The sequence below is a fragment of the Odontesthes bonariensis genome, chromosome 23, assembly GCF_027942865.1.
Source record: "Odontesthes bonariensis isolate fOdoBon6 chromosome 23, fOdoBon6.hap1, whole genome shotgun sequence".
NCBI lineage: Eukaryota > Metazoa > Chordata > Actinopteri > Atheriniformes > Atherinopsidae > Odontesthes > Odontesthes bonariensis.
In genome coordinates, this window is record NC_134528.1 from 428195 (window position 1) to 445358 (window position 17164).

A 17164-nucleotide genomic window follows, 5' to 3' on the forward strand; every position below is an offset into this window, starting at 1 on the left:
TGTGAATCTCTTTAGAAAGAAGATGTGCGTGTTTCACACACGCGGAGCACGAGCAGACCACAGACTCTTATTGTGACGCTCATACCGGAAGTACAGCGGTGGTCGCTGTAAACTTTGTGTTGCCGGTCAACAGAAGGTCGGCCAACAACCCACAAGCTGCAACAGCGAGCGGGTAGTTAGTCAGCAGCTAGTTAGCAGCAAGTTAAACCGGTGACCAGCCCCAATAACCCGGTGGGGTTACTCTGTGAAGGCGGGAAACGGGCTGCTTCCGGTCTGCGTTGGACGCGAACGGGCTGTTTACAGGCTGGTTAGCCGTTAGCATGCAGTGTGCTAATCTGCTGAAGAGGCGGGGCCTGGAGGCGGAGGCGGAGCCGTGGAGCCGCAGACCGGTGAGACACCTGTCCTGTCAGGACCTCTGCAGGTGGAGCTGTAGCTCACAGGTGGAGCTGCAGCTCACAGGTGGAGCTGTAGCTTACAGGTAGAGCATTAGCTTACAGGTGGAGCTGTAGCTTACAGGTGGAGCTGTAGCTCACAGGTAGAGCTGTAGCTCACAGGTGGAGCTGTAGCTTACAGGTAGAGCATTAGCTTACAGGTGGAGCTGTAGCTTACAGGTAGAGCTGTAGCTTACAGGTGGAGCTGTAGCTCACAGGTGGAGCATTAGTTTACAGGTGGAGCTGTAGCTTACAGGTGGAGCTGTAGCTTACAGGTGGAGCTGCAGTTTACAGGTGGAGCTGCAGCTCACAGGTGGAGCTGTAGCTTACAGGTAGAGCATTAGCTTACAGGTGGAGCTGTAGCTTACAGGTGGAGCTGTAGCTCACAGGTGGAGCTGCAGTTTACAGTTGGAGCTGTAGCTCACAGGTAGAGCTGTAGCTTACAGGTGGAGCTGTAGCTTACAGGTGGAGCTGCAGCTTACAGGTGGAGCTGTAGCTTACAGGTGGAGCTGCAGTTTACAGGTGGAGCTGCAGCTCACAGGTGGAGCTGTAGCTTACAGGTAGAGCATTAGCTTACAGGTGGAGCTGTAGCTTACAGGTGGAGCTGTAGCTCACAGGTAGAGCTGTAGCTTACAGGTGGAGCTGTAGCTTACAGGTAGAGCATTAGCTTACAGGTGGAGCTGTAGCTTACAGGTGGAGCTGTAGCTCACAGGTGGAGCTGCAGTTTACAGGTGGAGCTGTAGCTCACAGGTAGAGCTGTAGCTTACAGGTGGAGCTGTAGCTTACAGGTGGAGCTGCAGCTTACAGGTGGAGCTGTAGCTCACAGGTAGAGCTGTAGCTCACAGGTAGAGCTGTAGCTTACAGGTGGAGCTGTAGCTCACAGGTGGAGCATTAGTTTACAGGTGGAGCTGCAGCTCACAGGTGGAGCTGTAGCTTACAGGTGGAGCTGTAGCTCACAGGTGGAGCTGCAGTTTACAGGTGGAGCTGTAGCTCACAGGTAGAGCTGCAGCTCACAGGTGGAGCTGTAGCTTACAGGTAGAGCTGCAGCTCACAGGTAGAGCTGTAGCTTACAGGTGGAGCTGTAGCTCACAGGTGGAGCTGCAGTTTACAGGTGGAGCTGTAGCTCACAGGTAGAGCTGCAGTTTACAGGTGGAGCTGTAGCTCACAGGTAGAGCTGCAGCTCACAGGTGGAGCTGTAGCTTACAGGTAGAGCTGCAGCTCACAGGTGGAGCTGTAGCTTACAGGTGGAGCTGTAGCTTACAGGTAGAGCTGCAGTTTACAGGTGGAGCTGTAGCTCACAGGTGGAGCTGCAGCTTACAGGTGGAGCTGTAGCTTACAGGTAGAGCTGTAGCTCACAGGTGGAGCTGCAGCTTACAGGTGGAGCTGTTGCTTACAGGTAGAGCTGTTGCTTACAGGTGGAGCTGTAGCTTACAGGTGGAGCTGCAGCTCACAGGTGGAGCTGTAGCTTATAGGTGGAGCTGTAGCTTACAGGTAGAGCTGCAGCTTACAGGTGGAGCTGTAGCTACAGGTGGAGCTGCAGCTTACAGGTGGAGCTGCAGCTTACAGGTAGAGCATTAGCTTACAGGTGGAGCATTAGCCTACAGGTGGAGCATTAGCTTACAGGTGGAGCATTAGCTTACAGGTGGATCTGCAGCTCACAGGTGGAGCTGCAGTTTACAGGTGGAGCTGTTGCTTACAGGTAGAGCTGTTGCTTACAGGTGGAGCTGTTGCTTACAGGTGGAGCTGTAGCTTACAGGTGGAGCTGCAGCTCACAGGTGGAGCTGTAGCTTATAGGTGGAGCTGTAGCTTACAGGTAGAGCTGCAGCTTACAGGTGGAGCTGTAGCTACAGGTGGAGCTGCAGCTTACAGGTGGAGCTGCAGCTTACAGGTAGAGCATTAGCTTACAGGTGGAGCACTAGCCTACAGGTGGAGCTGCAGCTTACAGGTGGAGCATTAGCTTACAGGTGGAGCATTAGCTTACAGGTGGAGCTGCAGCTCACAGGTGGAGCTGCAGTTTACAGGTGGAGCTGCAGCTTACAGGTGGAGCTGTAACTTACAGGTGGAGCTGCAGTTTACAGGTGGAGCTGTAGCTTACAGGTAGAGCTGCAGCTTACAGGTGGAGCTGTAACTTACAGGTGGAGCTGTAGCTTACAGGTAGAGCTGCAGCTTACAGGTGGAGCTGTAGCTTACAGGTAGAGCAGCAGCTTACAGGTGGAGCTGTAGCTTACAGGTGGAGCTGTAGCTCACAGGTGGAGCTGTAGCTTACAGGTGGAGCTGTAGCTTACAGGTAGAGCTGCAGTTTACAGGTGGAGCTGTAGCTTACAGGTGGAGCTGTAGCTCACAGGTGGAGCTGTAGCTTACAGGTAGAGCTGTAGCTTACAGGTGGAGCTGCAGCTCACAGGTGGAGCTGTAGCTTACAGGTAGAGCTGTAGCTTACAGGTGGAGCTGTAGCTTACAGGTGGAGCTGTAACTTACAGGTGGAGCTGTAGCTTACAGGTAGAGCTGCAGTTTACAGGTGGAGCTGTAGCTTACAGGTGGAGCTGTAGCTCACAGGTGGAGCTGTAGCTTACAGGTAGAGCTGCAGCTTACAGGTGGAGCTGTAGCTTACAGGTAGAGCTGCAGCTTACAGGTGGAGCTGTAGCTTACAGGTAGAGCAGCAGCTTACAGGTGGAGCTGTAGCTTACAGGTGGAGCTGTAGCTTACAGGTAGAGCTGCAGTTTACAGGTAGAGCTGCAGCTTACAGGTGGAGCTGCAGCTTACAGGTGGAGCTGCAGTTTACAGGTGGAGCTGCAGCTCACAGGTGGAGCTGCAGTTTACAGGTGGAGCTGTAACTTACAGGTGGAGCTGCAGTTTACAGGTGGAGCTGTAACTTACAGGTGGAGCTGCAGCTCACAGGTAGAGCTGCAGCTTACAGGTGGAGCTGTAACTTACAGGTGGAGCTGTAGCTTACAGGTGGAGCTGTAGCTTACAGGTAGAGCTGCAGCTTACAGGTGGAGCTGCAGCTTACAGGTGGAGCTGTAGCTTACAGGTAGAGCTGCAGCTTACAGGTGGAGCTGTAGCTTACAGGTGGAGCTGTAACTTACAGGTGGAGATGTAGCTTACAGGTGGAGCTGCAGTTTACAGGTGGAGCTGCAGTTTACAGGTGGAGCTGCAGTTTACAGGTGGAGCTGTAGCTTACAGGTGGAGCTGCAGCTTACAGGTGGAGATGTAGCTTACAGGTGGAGCTGCAGTTTACAGGTGGAGCTGCAGCTTACAGGTGGAGCTGTAGCTTACAGGTTGTCACCGGGAGTCCACTGGTCACTGGGAGGCCCCTGGGGGGCCCCGGTACCTGGGAGGCCCCTGCTTGGTTCCGTGTGCCAACAGTAATTGAGGATAATGATGTTTGCTTTCAGAAGCGGATGTGTTTGGAGGCGGAGCTTCAGGGGTCTGAGAGTCCAATGGAAACGTCCCACTCTGCGACCAATCGGCAGCCGGAGCAACAGGTCAGTGAAGGTTGTCATGACAACAGGGCCTAACAGAGTCCAACAGTCTGAGAGAAGCTGAAGGTGATCCGCAGCAGATGGCGAGCAGAAGAAGAGAGAAGAAGAAGGGGGATGATGTCACAGATCACAACAGACTGGCTGCGGCCTGAAAAACAGGAAGTATGAAGACGTGATGTAAACAAGCATTAATGTAGCTAAAACTACATTTAGCTAACTAACGCTGACCGTAACACGCTGACGCCGTCACACGCTGACGCCGTCACACGCTGACGCCGTCACATGCTGACAGTTACACGCTGACCGTTACACGCTGACAGTTACACGCTGACCGTTACACGCTGACAGTTACACACTGACAGTTACACTCTGACAGTTACACACTGACAGTTACACTCTGACAGTTACACACTGACAGTTACACTCTGACAGTTACACACTGACAGTTACACTCTGACAGTTACACACTGACAGTTACACACTGACAGTTACACTCTGACAGTTACACGCTGACCGTTACACGCTGACAGTTACACGCTGACAGTTACACTCTGACCGTTACACGCTGACAGTTACACGCTGACAGTTACACTCTGACAGTTACACGCTGACAGTTACACGCTGACCGCTACACGCTGACAGTTACACGCTGACAGTTACACGCTGACCGCTACACGCTGACCGTTACACGCTGACAGTTACACGCTGACAGTTACACTCTGACCGTTACACGCTGACAGTTACACGCTGACAGTTACACGCTGACCGCTACACGCTGACCGTTACACGCTGACAGTTACACGCTGACAGTTACACTCTGACCGTTACACGCTGACAGTTACACGCTGACCGCTACACGCTGACCGTTACACGCTGACAGTTACACGCTGACCGCTACATGCTGACCGCTACACGCTGACAGTTACACGCTGACCGCTACACGCTGACCGTTACACTCTGACCGTTACACGCTGACAGTTACACGCTGACCGTTACACGCTGACAGTTACACGCTGACCGCTACACGCTGACCGTTACACGCTGACAGTTACACGCTGACAGTTACACGCTGACCGCTACACGCTGACAGTTACACGCTGACAGTTACACTCTGACCGTTACACGCTGACAGTTACACGCTGACAGTTACACGCTGACCGCTACACGCTGACCGTTACACGCTGACAGTTACACGCTGACAGTTACACTCTGACCGTTACACGCTGACAGTTACACGCTGACCGCTACACGCTGACCGTTACACGCTGACAGTTACACGCTGACCGCTACACGCTGACAGTTACACACTGACAGTTACACGCTGACAGTTACACCCTGACAGTTACACGCTGACAGTTACACGCTGACAGTTACACGCTGACAGTTACACTCTGACAGTTACACACTGACAGTTACACTCTGACCGTTACACGCTGACAGTTACACACTGACAGTTACACGCTGACCGCTACACGCTGACAGTTACACACTGACAGTTACACACTGACCGTTACACACTGACAGTTACACTCTGACAGTTACACACTGACAGTTACACACTGACAGTTACACGCTGACAGTTACACACTGACAGTTACACTCTGACAGTTACACTCTGACAGTTACACGCTGACAGTTACACGCTGACAGTTACACTCTGACAGTTACACGCTGACAGTTACACTCTGACAGTTACACGCTGACAGTTACACACTGACAGTTACACGCTGACCGCTACACGCTGACAGTTACACGCTGACAGTTACACGCTGACAGTTACACGCTGACAGTTACACACTGACAGTTACACGCTAACAGTTACACGCTGACAGTTACACGCTGACAGTTACACACTGACCGCTACACGCTGACAGTTACACACTGACAGTTACACGCTGACAGTTACACGCTGACAGTTACACGCTGACAGTTACACGCTGACAGTTACACGCTGACAGTTACACGCTGACCGTTACACGCTGACAGTTACACGCTGACAGTTACACGCTGACCGTTACACGCTTACCGTTACACGCTGACGCTGACAGTTACACACTGACAGTTACACACTGACAGTTACACACTGACCGTTACACACTGACAGTTACACTCTGACAGTTACACGCTGACCGTTACACACTGACAGTTACACACTGACCGTTACACGCTGACAGTTACACGCTGACGCTGACAGTTACACTCTGACAGTTACACGCTGACAGTTACACGCTGACAGTTACACACTGACAGTTACACTCTGACAGTTACACTCTGACAGTTACACGCTGACAGTTACACACTGACAGTTACACTCTGACAGTTACACACTGACCGTTACATGCTGACAGTTACACACTGACAGTTACACACTGACAGTTACACACTGACAGTTACACACTGACAGTTACACACTGACAGTTACACTCTGACAGTTACACGCTGACAGTTACACTCTGACAGTTACACAGTGACCGTTGCACTCTGACAGTTACACTCTGACAGTTACACACTGACAGTTACACACTGACCGTTACACACTGACAGTTACACGCTGACAGTTACACACTGACAGTTACACACTGACAGTTACACGCTGACAGTTACACGCTGACAGTTACACGCTGACCGTTACACGCTGACCGTTACACGCTGACCGTTACACGCTGACCGTTACACGCTGACGCTGACAGTTACACACTGACAGTTACACACTGACAGTTACACACTGACAGTTACACACTGACCGTTACACACTGACCGTTACACACTGACAGTTACACGCTGACAGTTACACGCTGACCGTTACACACTGACAGTTACACACTGACAGTTACACACTGACCGTTACACGCTGACAGTTACACGCTGACGCTGACAGTTACACGCTGACGCTGACAGTTACACGCTGACAGTTACACGCTGACAGTTACACACTGACGCTGACAGTTACACGCTGACAGTTACACGCTGACGCTGACAGTTACACGCTGACAGTTACACGCTGACAGTTACACGCTGACGCTGACAGTTACACGCTGACGCTGACATTTACACGCTGACAGTTACACGCTGACAGTTACACGCTGACAGTTACACGCTGACAGTTACACGCTGACGCTGACAGTTACACGCTGACAGTTACACGCTGACAGTTACACGCTGACGCTGACAGTTACACGCTGACGCTGACAGTTACACGCTGACGCTGACAGTTACACGCTGACAGTTACACGCTGACAGTTACACGCTGACAGTTACACACTGACAGTTACACACTGACAGTTACACACTGACAGTTACACTCTGACAGTTACACGCTGACAGTTACACGCTGACAGTTACACGCTGACAGTTACACACTGACAGTTACACTCTGACAGTTACACGCTGACCGTTACACGCTGACAGTTACACTCTGACAGTTACACACTGACAGTTACACGCTGACAGTTACACTCTGACAGTTACACACTGACCGTTGCACTCTGACAGTTACACTCTGACAGTTACAGCTGACAGTTACACTCTGACAGTTACACTCTGACAGTTACACACTGACAGTTACACACTGACAGTTACACACTGACCGTTACACACTGACAGTTACACGCTGACAGTTACACTCTGACAGTTACACACTGACAGTTACACGCTGACAGTTACACTCTGACAGTTACACTCTGACAGTTACACTCTGACAGTTACACTCTGACAGTTACACGCTGACAGTTACACTCTGACAGTTACACACTGACCGTTACACGCTGACAGTTACACTCTGACAGTTACACTCTGACAGTTACACGCTGACCGTTACACGCTGACAGTTACACTCTGACAGTTACACGCTGACAGTTACACTCTGACCGTTACACGCTGACAGTTACACGCTGACAGTTACACTCTGACAGTTACACGCTGACAGTTACACGCTGACAGTTACACGCTGACAGTTACACTCTGACAGTTACACGCTGACAGTTACACGCTGACCGCTACACGCTGACAGTTACACACTGACAGTTACACACTGACAGTTACACGCTGACAGTTACACTCTGACCGTTACACGCTGACAGTTACACTCTGACAGTTACACTCTGACCGTTACACGCTGACAGTTACACGCTGACAGTTACACTCTGACAGTTACACTCTGACCGTTACACGCTGACAGTTACACGCTGACAGTTACACTCTGACAGTTACACGCTGACAGTTACACGCTGACAGTTACACTCTGACCGTTACACGCTGACAGTTACACTCTGACAGTTACACGCTGACAGTTACACGCTGACCGCTACACGCTGACAGTTACACACTGACAGTTACACACTGACAGTTACACGCTGACAGTTACACTCTGACCGTTACACGCTGACAGTTACACGCTGACAGTTACACGCTGACCGCTACACGCTGACCGTTACACGCTGACAGTTACACGCTGACAGTTACACTCTGACCGTTACACGCTTACAGTTACACGCTGACCGCTACACGCTGACCGTTACACGCTGACAGTTACACGCTGACCGCTACACGCTGACCGCTACACGCTGACAGTTACACGCTGACCGCTACACGCTGACCGTTACACTCTGTCCGTTACACGCTGACAGTTACACGCTGACCGTTACACGCTGACAGTTACACGCTGACCGCTACACGCTGACCGTTACACGCTGACAGTTACACGCTGACAGTTACACGCTGACCGCTACACGCTGACAGTTACACGCTGACAGTTACACGCTGACAGTTACACTCTGACCGTTACACGCTGACAGTTACACGCTGACAGTTACACGCTGACCGCTACACGCTGACCGTTACACGCTGACAGTTACACTCTGACCGTTACACGCTGACAGTTACACGCTGACCGCTACACGCTGACCGTTACACGCTGACAGTTACACGCTGACAGTTACACGCTGACAGTTACACACTGACAGTTACACGCTGACAGTTACACGCTGACAGTTACACGCTGACAGTTACACGCTGACCGTTACACGCTGACAGTTACACACTGACAGTTACACGCTGACCGCTACACGCTGACAGTTACACACTGACAGTTACACGCTGACAGTTACACACTGACAGTTACACACTGACAGTTACACGCTGACAGTTACACACTGACAGTTACACGCTGACAGTTACACGCTGACAGTTACACGCTGACAGTTACACACTGACCGCTACACGCTGACAGTTACACGCTGACAGTTACACGCTGACAGTTACACGCTGACAGTTACACGCTGACCGTTACACGCTGACAGTTACACGCTGACCGTTACACGCTGACCGTTACACGCTGACAGTTACACGCTGACCGCTACACGCTGACCGTTACACGCTGACAGTTACACGCTGACCGTTACACGCTGACGCTGACAGTTACACACTGACAGTTACACACTGACAGTTACACACTGACAGTTACACACTGACCGTTACACACTGACAGTTACACGCTGACAGTTACACGCTGACAGTTACACGCTGACCGTTACACACTGACAGTTACACACTGACCGTTACACGCTGACAGTTACACGCTGACGCTGACAGTTACACTCTGACAGTTACACGCTGACAGTTACACGCTGACAGTTACACACTGACAGTTACACTCTGACAGTTACACTCTGACAGTTACACGCTGACAGTTACACACTGACAGTTACACTCTGACAGTTACACACTGACCGTTACATGCTGACAGTTACACACTGACAGTTACACACTGACAGTTACACACTGACAGTTACACACTGACAGTTACACACTGACAGTTACACTCTGACAGTTACACTCTGACAGTTACACGCTGACAGTTACACTCTGACAGTTACACAGTGACCGTTGCACTCTGACAGTTACACTCTGACAGTTACACACTGACAGTTACACACTGACCGTTACACACTGACAGTTACACGCTGACAGTTACACACTGACAGTTACACACTGACAGTTACACGCTGACAGTTACACGCTGACAGTTACACGCTGACCGTTACACGCTGACCGTTACACGCTGACCGTTACACGCTGACCGTTACACGCTGACGCTGACAGTTACACACTGACAGTTACACACTGACAGTTACACACTGACCGTTACACACTGACCGTTACACACTGACAGTTACACGCTGACAGTTACACGCTGACCGTTACACACTGACAGTTACACACTGACAGTTACACACTGACCGTTACACGCTGACAGTTACACGCTGACGCTGACAGTTACACGCTGACGCTGACAGTTACACGCTGACAGTTACACGCTGACAGTTACACACTGACGCTGACAGTTACACGCTGACAGTTACACGCTGACGCTGACAGTTACACGCTGACAGTTACACGCTGACGCTGACAGTTACACGCTGACGCTGACAGTTACACGCTGACAGTTACACGCTGACGCTGACAGTTACACGCTGACGCTGACATTTACACGCTGACAGTTACACGCTGACAGTTACACGCTGACAGTTACACGCTGACAGTTACACGCTGACGCTGACAGTTACACGCTGACAGTTACACGCTGACAGTTACACGCTGACGCTGACAGTTACACGCTGACGCTGACAGTTACACGCTGACGCTGACAGTTACACGCTGACAGTTACACGCTGACAGTTACACGCTGACAGTTACACACTGACAGTTACACACTGACAGTTACACACTGACAGTTACACTCTGACAGTTACACGCTGACAGTTACACGCTGACAGTTACACGCTGACAGTTACACGCTGACAGTTACACGCTGACAGTTACACACTGACAGTTACACTCTGACAGTTACACACTGACCGTTACACGCTGACAGTTACACTCTGACAGTTACACTCTGACAGTTACACACTGACAGTTACACGCTGACAGTTACACTCTGACAGTTACACACTGACCGTTGCACTCTGACAGTTACACTCTGACAGTTACAGCTGACAGTTACACTCTGACAGTTACACTCTGACAGTTACACACTGACAGTTACACACTGACCGTTACACACTGACAGTTACACGCTGACAGTTACACTCTGACAGTTACACACTGACAGTTACACGCTGACAGTTACACTCTGACAGTTACACTCTGACAGTTACACTCTGACAGTTACACTCTGACAGTTACACGCTGACAGTTACACTCTGACAGTTACACACTGACCGTTACACGCTGACAGTTACACTCTGACAGTTACACGCTGACAGTTACACTCTGACAGTTAGACACTGACCGTTGCACTCTGACAGTTACACTCTGACAGTTACAGCTGACAGTTACACTCTGACAGTTACACTCTGACAGTTACACACTGACAGTTACACACTGACAGTTACACACTGACCGTTACACTCTGACAGTTACACTCTGACAGTTACACTCTGACAGTTACACACTGACAGTTACACGCTGACAGTTACACTCTGACAGTTACACACTGACCGTTACACGCTGACAGTTACACTCTGACAGTTACACGCTGACAGTTACACTCTGACAGTTACACACTGACCGTTGCACTCTGACAGTTACACACTGACCGTTACACTCTGACAGTTACACTCTGACAGTTACACTCTGACAGTTACACGCTGACAGTTACACGCTGACCGCTACACGCTGACAGTTGCACTCTGACAGTTACACGCTGACCGTTACACGCTGACAGTTACACGCTGACAGTTACACGCTGACCGCTACACGCTGACCGTTACACGCTGACAGTTACACGCTGACCGTTACACGCTGACAGTTACACGCTGACAGTTACACGCTGACCGCTACACGCTGACCGTTACACGCTGACAGTTACACGCTGACAGTTACACGCTGACCGTTACACGCTGACGCTGACAGTTACACACTGACAGTTACACACTGACAGTTACACACTGACCGTTACACACTGACAGTTACACGCTGACAGTTACACGCTGACCGTTACACACTGACCGTTACACACTGACAGTTACACACTGACAGTTACACACTGACCGTTACACACTGACAGTTACACACTGACCGTTACACACTGACAGTTACACTCTGACAGTTACACGCTGACAGTTACACACTGACAGTTACACACTGACAGTTACACACTGACAGTTACACTCTGACAGTTACACGCTGACCGTTACACACTGACAGTTACACACTGACAGTTACACACTGACCGTTACACACTGACAGTTACACTCTGACAGTTACACACTGACAGTTACACACTGACCGTTACACGCTGACAGTTACACTCTGACAGTTACACACTGACAGTTACACACTGACAGTTACACACTGACAGTTACACACTGACAGTTACACACTGACAGTTACACACTGACAGTTACACACTGACAGTTACACTCTGACAGTTACACACTGACAGTTACACACTGACAGTTACACGCTGACAGTTACACGCTGACAGTTACACGCTGACAGTTACACGCTGACAGTTACACGCTGACAGTTACACGCTGACAGTTACACGCTGACAGTTACACGCTGACCGTTACACGCTGACAGTTACACTCTGACAGTTACACACTGACAGTTACACACTGACAGTTACACACTGACCGTTACACACTGACAGTTACACACTGACAGTTACACACTGACAGTTACACACTGACAGTTACACACTGACCGTTACACACTGACAGTTACACACTGACAGTTACACACTGACAGTTACACACTGACAGTTACACACTGACAGTTACACACTGACAGTTACACTCTGACAGTTACACGCTGACAGTTACACGCTGACAGTTACACTCTGACAGTTACACTCTGACAGTTACACACTGACCGTTGCACTCTGACAGTTACACTCTGACAGTTACACACTGACAGTTACACTCTGACAGTTACACTCTGACAGTTACACGCTGACAGTTACACGCTGACAGTTACACTCTGACAGTTACACACTGACCGTTACACTCTGACAGTTACACTCTGACAGTTACACTCTGACAGTTACACACTGACAGTTACACTCTGACAGTTACACTCTGACAGTTACACGCTGACAGTTACACACTGACAGTTACACTCTGACAGTTACACACTGACCGTTACACTCTGACAGTTACACACTGACAGTTACACACTGACAGTTACACACTGACCGTTACACTCTGACAGTTACACTCTGACAGTTACACACTGACAGTTACACACTGACCGTTACACTCTGACAGTTACACTCTGACAGTTACACTCTGACAGTTACACGCTGACAGTTACACGCTGACAGTTACACGCTGACCGTTACACGCTGACCGTTACACGCTGACCGTTACACGCTGACGCTGACAGTTACACACTGACAGTTACACGCTGACCGTTACACGCTGACCGTTACACGCTGACCGTTACACGCTGACCGTTACACGCTGACGCTGACAGTTACACTCTGACAGTTACACTCTGACAGTTACACACTGACAGTTACACACTGACCGTTACACACTGACAGTTACACACTGACAGTTACACTCTGACAGTTACACGCTGACAGTTACACGCTGACAGTTACACGCTGACAGTTACACGCTGACAGTTACACTCTGACAGTTACACTCTGACCGCTACACGCTGACAGTTACACGCTGACAGTTACACGCTGACAGTTACACGCTGACAGTTACACGCTGACCGTTACACACTGACAGTTACACACTGACAGTTACACACTGACCGTTACACACTGACAGTTACACACTGACCGTTACACACTGACAGTTACACTCTGACAGTTACACGCTGACAGTTACACTCTGACAGTTACACGCTGACCGTTACACACTGACAGTTACACACTGACAGTTACACACTGACCGTTACACACTGACAGTTACACTCTGACAGTTACACGCTGACAGTTACACACTGACAGTTACACACTGACAGTTACACACTGACAGTTACACACTGACAGTTACACTCTGACAGTTACACGCTGACAGTTACACTCTGACAGTTACACGCTGACCGTTACACGCTGACCGTTACACACTGACAGTTACACACTGACAGTTACACACTGACAGTTACACACTGACAGTTACACTCTGACAGTTACACGCTGACAGTTACACTCTGACAGTTACACGCTGACCGTTACACACTGACAGTTACACACTGACAGTTACACACTGACCGTTACACACTGACAGTTACACACTGACAGTTACACACTGACAGTTACACACTGACAGTTACACTCTGACAGTTACACACTGACAGTTACACACTGACAGTTACACTCTGACAGTTACACGCTGACAGTTACACACTGACAGTTACACTCTGACAGTTACACACTGACCGTTACACTCTGACAGTTACACTCTGACAGTTACACACTGACAGTTACACACTGACCGTTACACTCTGACAGTTACACACTGACAGTTACACACTGACAGTTACACACTGACCGTTACACTCTGACAGTTACACTCTGACAGTTACACACTGACAGTTACACACTGACCGTTACACTCTGACAGTTACACTCTGACAGTTACACACTGACAGTTACACACTGACCGTTACACACTGACCGTTACACACTGACAGTTACACTCTGACAGTTACACTCTGACAGTTACACTCTGACCGCTACACGCTGACAGTTGCACTCTGACAGTTACACGCTGACCGTTACACGCTGACAGTTACACGCTGACAGTTACACGCTGACCGTTACGCTGACAGTTACACGCTGACAGTTACACGCTGACCGTTACACTCTGACAGTTACACGCTGACCGCTACACGCTGACCGTTACACGCTGACAGTTACACGCTGACAGTTACACGCTGACCGTTACACGCTGACCGTTACACGCTGACGCTGACAGTTACACACTGACAGTTACACACTGACAGTTACACACTGACCGTTACACGCTGACAGTTACACGCTGACGCTGACAGTTACACTCTGACAGTTACACACTGACAGTTACACTCTGACAGTTACACTCTGACAGTTACACACTGACAGTTACACGCTGACAGTTACACACTGACAGTTACACTCTGACAGTTACACGCTGACAGTTACACTCTGACAGTTACACACTGACAGTTACACGCTGACAGTTACACACTGACAGTTACACACTGACAGTTACACTCTGACAGTTACACTCTGACAGTTACACTCTGACAGTTACACTCTGACAGTTACACACTGACAGTTACACGCTGACAGTTACACACTGACAGTTACACTCTGACAGTTACACTCTGACAGTTACACACTGACAGTTACACGCTGACAGTTACACACTGACAGTTACACTCTGACAGTTACACGCTGACAGTTACACTCTGACAGTTACACTCTGACAGTTACACACTGACAGTTACACTCTGACAGTTACACACTGACAGTTACACTCTGACAGTTACACACTGACCGTTGCACTCTGACAGTTACACTCTGACAGTTACACACTGACAGTTACACTCTGACAGTTACACTCTGACAGTTACACTCTGACAGTTACACTCTGACAGTTACACGCTGACAGTTACACGCTGACAGTTACACGCTGACAGTTACACACTGACAGTTACACTCTGACAGTTACACTCTGACAGTTACACGCTGACAGTTACACGCTGACAGTTACACACTGACAGTTACACACTGACAGTTACACACTGACAGTTACACACTGACAGTTACACTCTGACAGTTACACGCTGACAGTTACACGCTGACAGTTACACACTGACAGTTACACACTGACCGTTACACTCTGACAGCCGCTTAGCTCTGAGATACATATACAGTTCTACACCCAGAGTAAATTCATTCCTCATCAGATGTGCCAGCCTCTGCTGACGTGACACCACAGGTGGCATTGTGTATGCTTTCTTCGTATGCTTTTCTTCGTCCGGTTCTTCAGCTTGTTTCCTCAACAGTGACGCTCGCTGGTCTGGAGAGAACTGCAAATGTGACGCATACTCGGCGCAAACTGCGCTTATGAGCTGAAGGAACAGTGAAGGGGCTGGCGCTTTCGATGACGTCATTAATGGTTCTCGAGCCAGAACAGTTGCGCGGTTGTGCTGAGTAAGAATCAGGCTTTACACGCTGACCGTTACACACTTCATCTGTTTGTTCCGGGGCAGAACTGTTCTGAGACTCTCAGGCTGTTGGACTTTATGCGCTGCTGCTGTTGCTATGGAAACCCGTTGATGTGTGTGTGCACGCAGGTTGGTGCCGCCCAGCTCAGACCTTCTTCGCTCTGCTGCCCCCGGTGCCTCGGAGGAGAACCGGTAAGACGCCAGGATGTGCTGCTCTGTGATTGGCTGATTGCTGGTGAAATGCATCCTGGGAGTCGTATTTTAAGTGTGTTTTAATTTCAGGGTCACATCAGCCACATCATGGGGCACTGAGGAGGAAAAGGAGGAAGAGGAGGGATGAGAGGAAGGAGGAGGAGGAAACCGTCCAGCTGTCCAATCACATTTCTGCTTCATGATGTCATCATGGCCACACCTGATTGGACCAATGGGGTGCCTCTCTGTCATCATTGATCCATCAGTCTGCTTCCTTTACCTTTATCAGTTGCCCCCTCCTCCTCCTGATCATCTGATTGGTGAACCTGTTCTGTTCGACATGAAAGCAGCACTTTAAAATGTGTGAAGTTTTACATCAGCTGATCGGTAATCGTTGCCTCGGCTGTGACCTCTGACCTCCCCGTGAGGCGTTCACCGTCTCTTTCTGTAGACGTCAAAGGGCTATCGCTCAGTGGGTGTTTTAAACCCAGACTCTGAGCTCTCAGGATCACTCCTCATTTGGGAGTCTTTAAAGTTCTTCTTCTGTGGTGTTCAAGTTTTTGCTCTTTTCAAAGGGACTGAACATGTTTATTGATCTGAAGTCTGTATTAATTAATCTGATTAACGAGGCATTAAAGTGATTAAATCTGATGAGAAGAAGATCAAACATTTAGAAAACTTTCTATTTTTATGAGGCATATTTTTAGATTTTTACCTTTAATCTGAATGTTAAAACTGCTTCCTGCAGAGGGCTATTTCTGATGACATCACTTCCTACTCCAGGGCTGACCAATCAGAGGACAGCATTTGTACTGTACACCGATTTCAAATAAAATATTTGACAGAAAACCTGATGTTTGTGTTTCATGGGAACTGATAAACCCAGGG

The 17164-nt window shown here is 49.5% G+C and overlaps 1 protein-coding gene across 1 annotated transcript; it reads left to right on the forward strand.

Moving 5' to 3' along the window:
- The first annotated feature begins 124 nt into the window (after positions 1–124).
- LOC142373934 (uncharacterized) lies at positions 125–17125 on the forward strand. Its single transcript, XM_075457411.1, has 4 exons — positions 125–389; positions 3824–3913; positions 16214–16276; positions 16367–17125. Exons 1-4 carry the CDS (start codon positions 321–323, stop codon positions 16394–16396), a joined length of 252 nt encoding a protein of 83 aa, XP_075313526.1. The 5' UTR covers positions 125–320; the 3' UTR covers positions 16397–17125.
- Positions 17126–17164: the final 39 nt, after the last annotated feature.

What these genes read in the sequence shown, in the direction of transcription:
- LOC142373934 (XM_075457411.1), top strand. Translation starts at nt 321, where the DNA reads ATGCAGTGTGCTAATCTGCTGAAGAGGCGGGGCCTGGAGGCGGAGGCG. An exon ending in AGCCGTGGAGCCGCAGACCG is followed by an intron (nt 390 to 3,823) that starts GTGAGACACCTG and finishes GTTTGCTTTCAG; the next exon opens with AAGCGGATGTGTTTGGAGGC. An exon ending in GGTGCCTCGGAGGAGAACCG is followed by an intron (nt 16,277 to 16,366) that starts GTAAGACGCCAG and finishes TTTTAATTTCAG; the next exon opens with GGTCACATCAGCCACATCAT.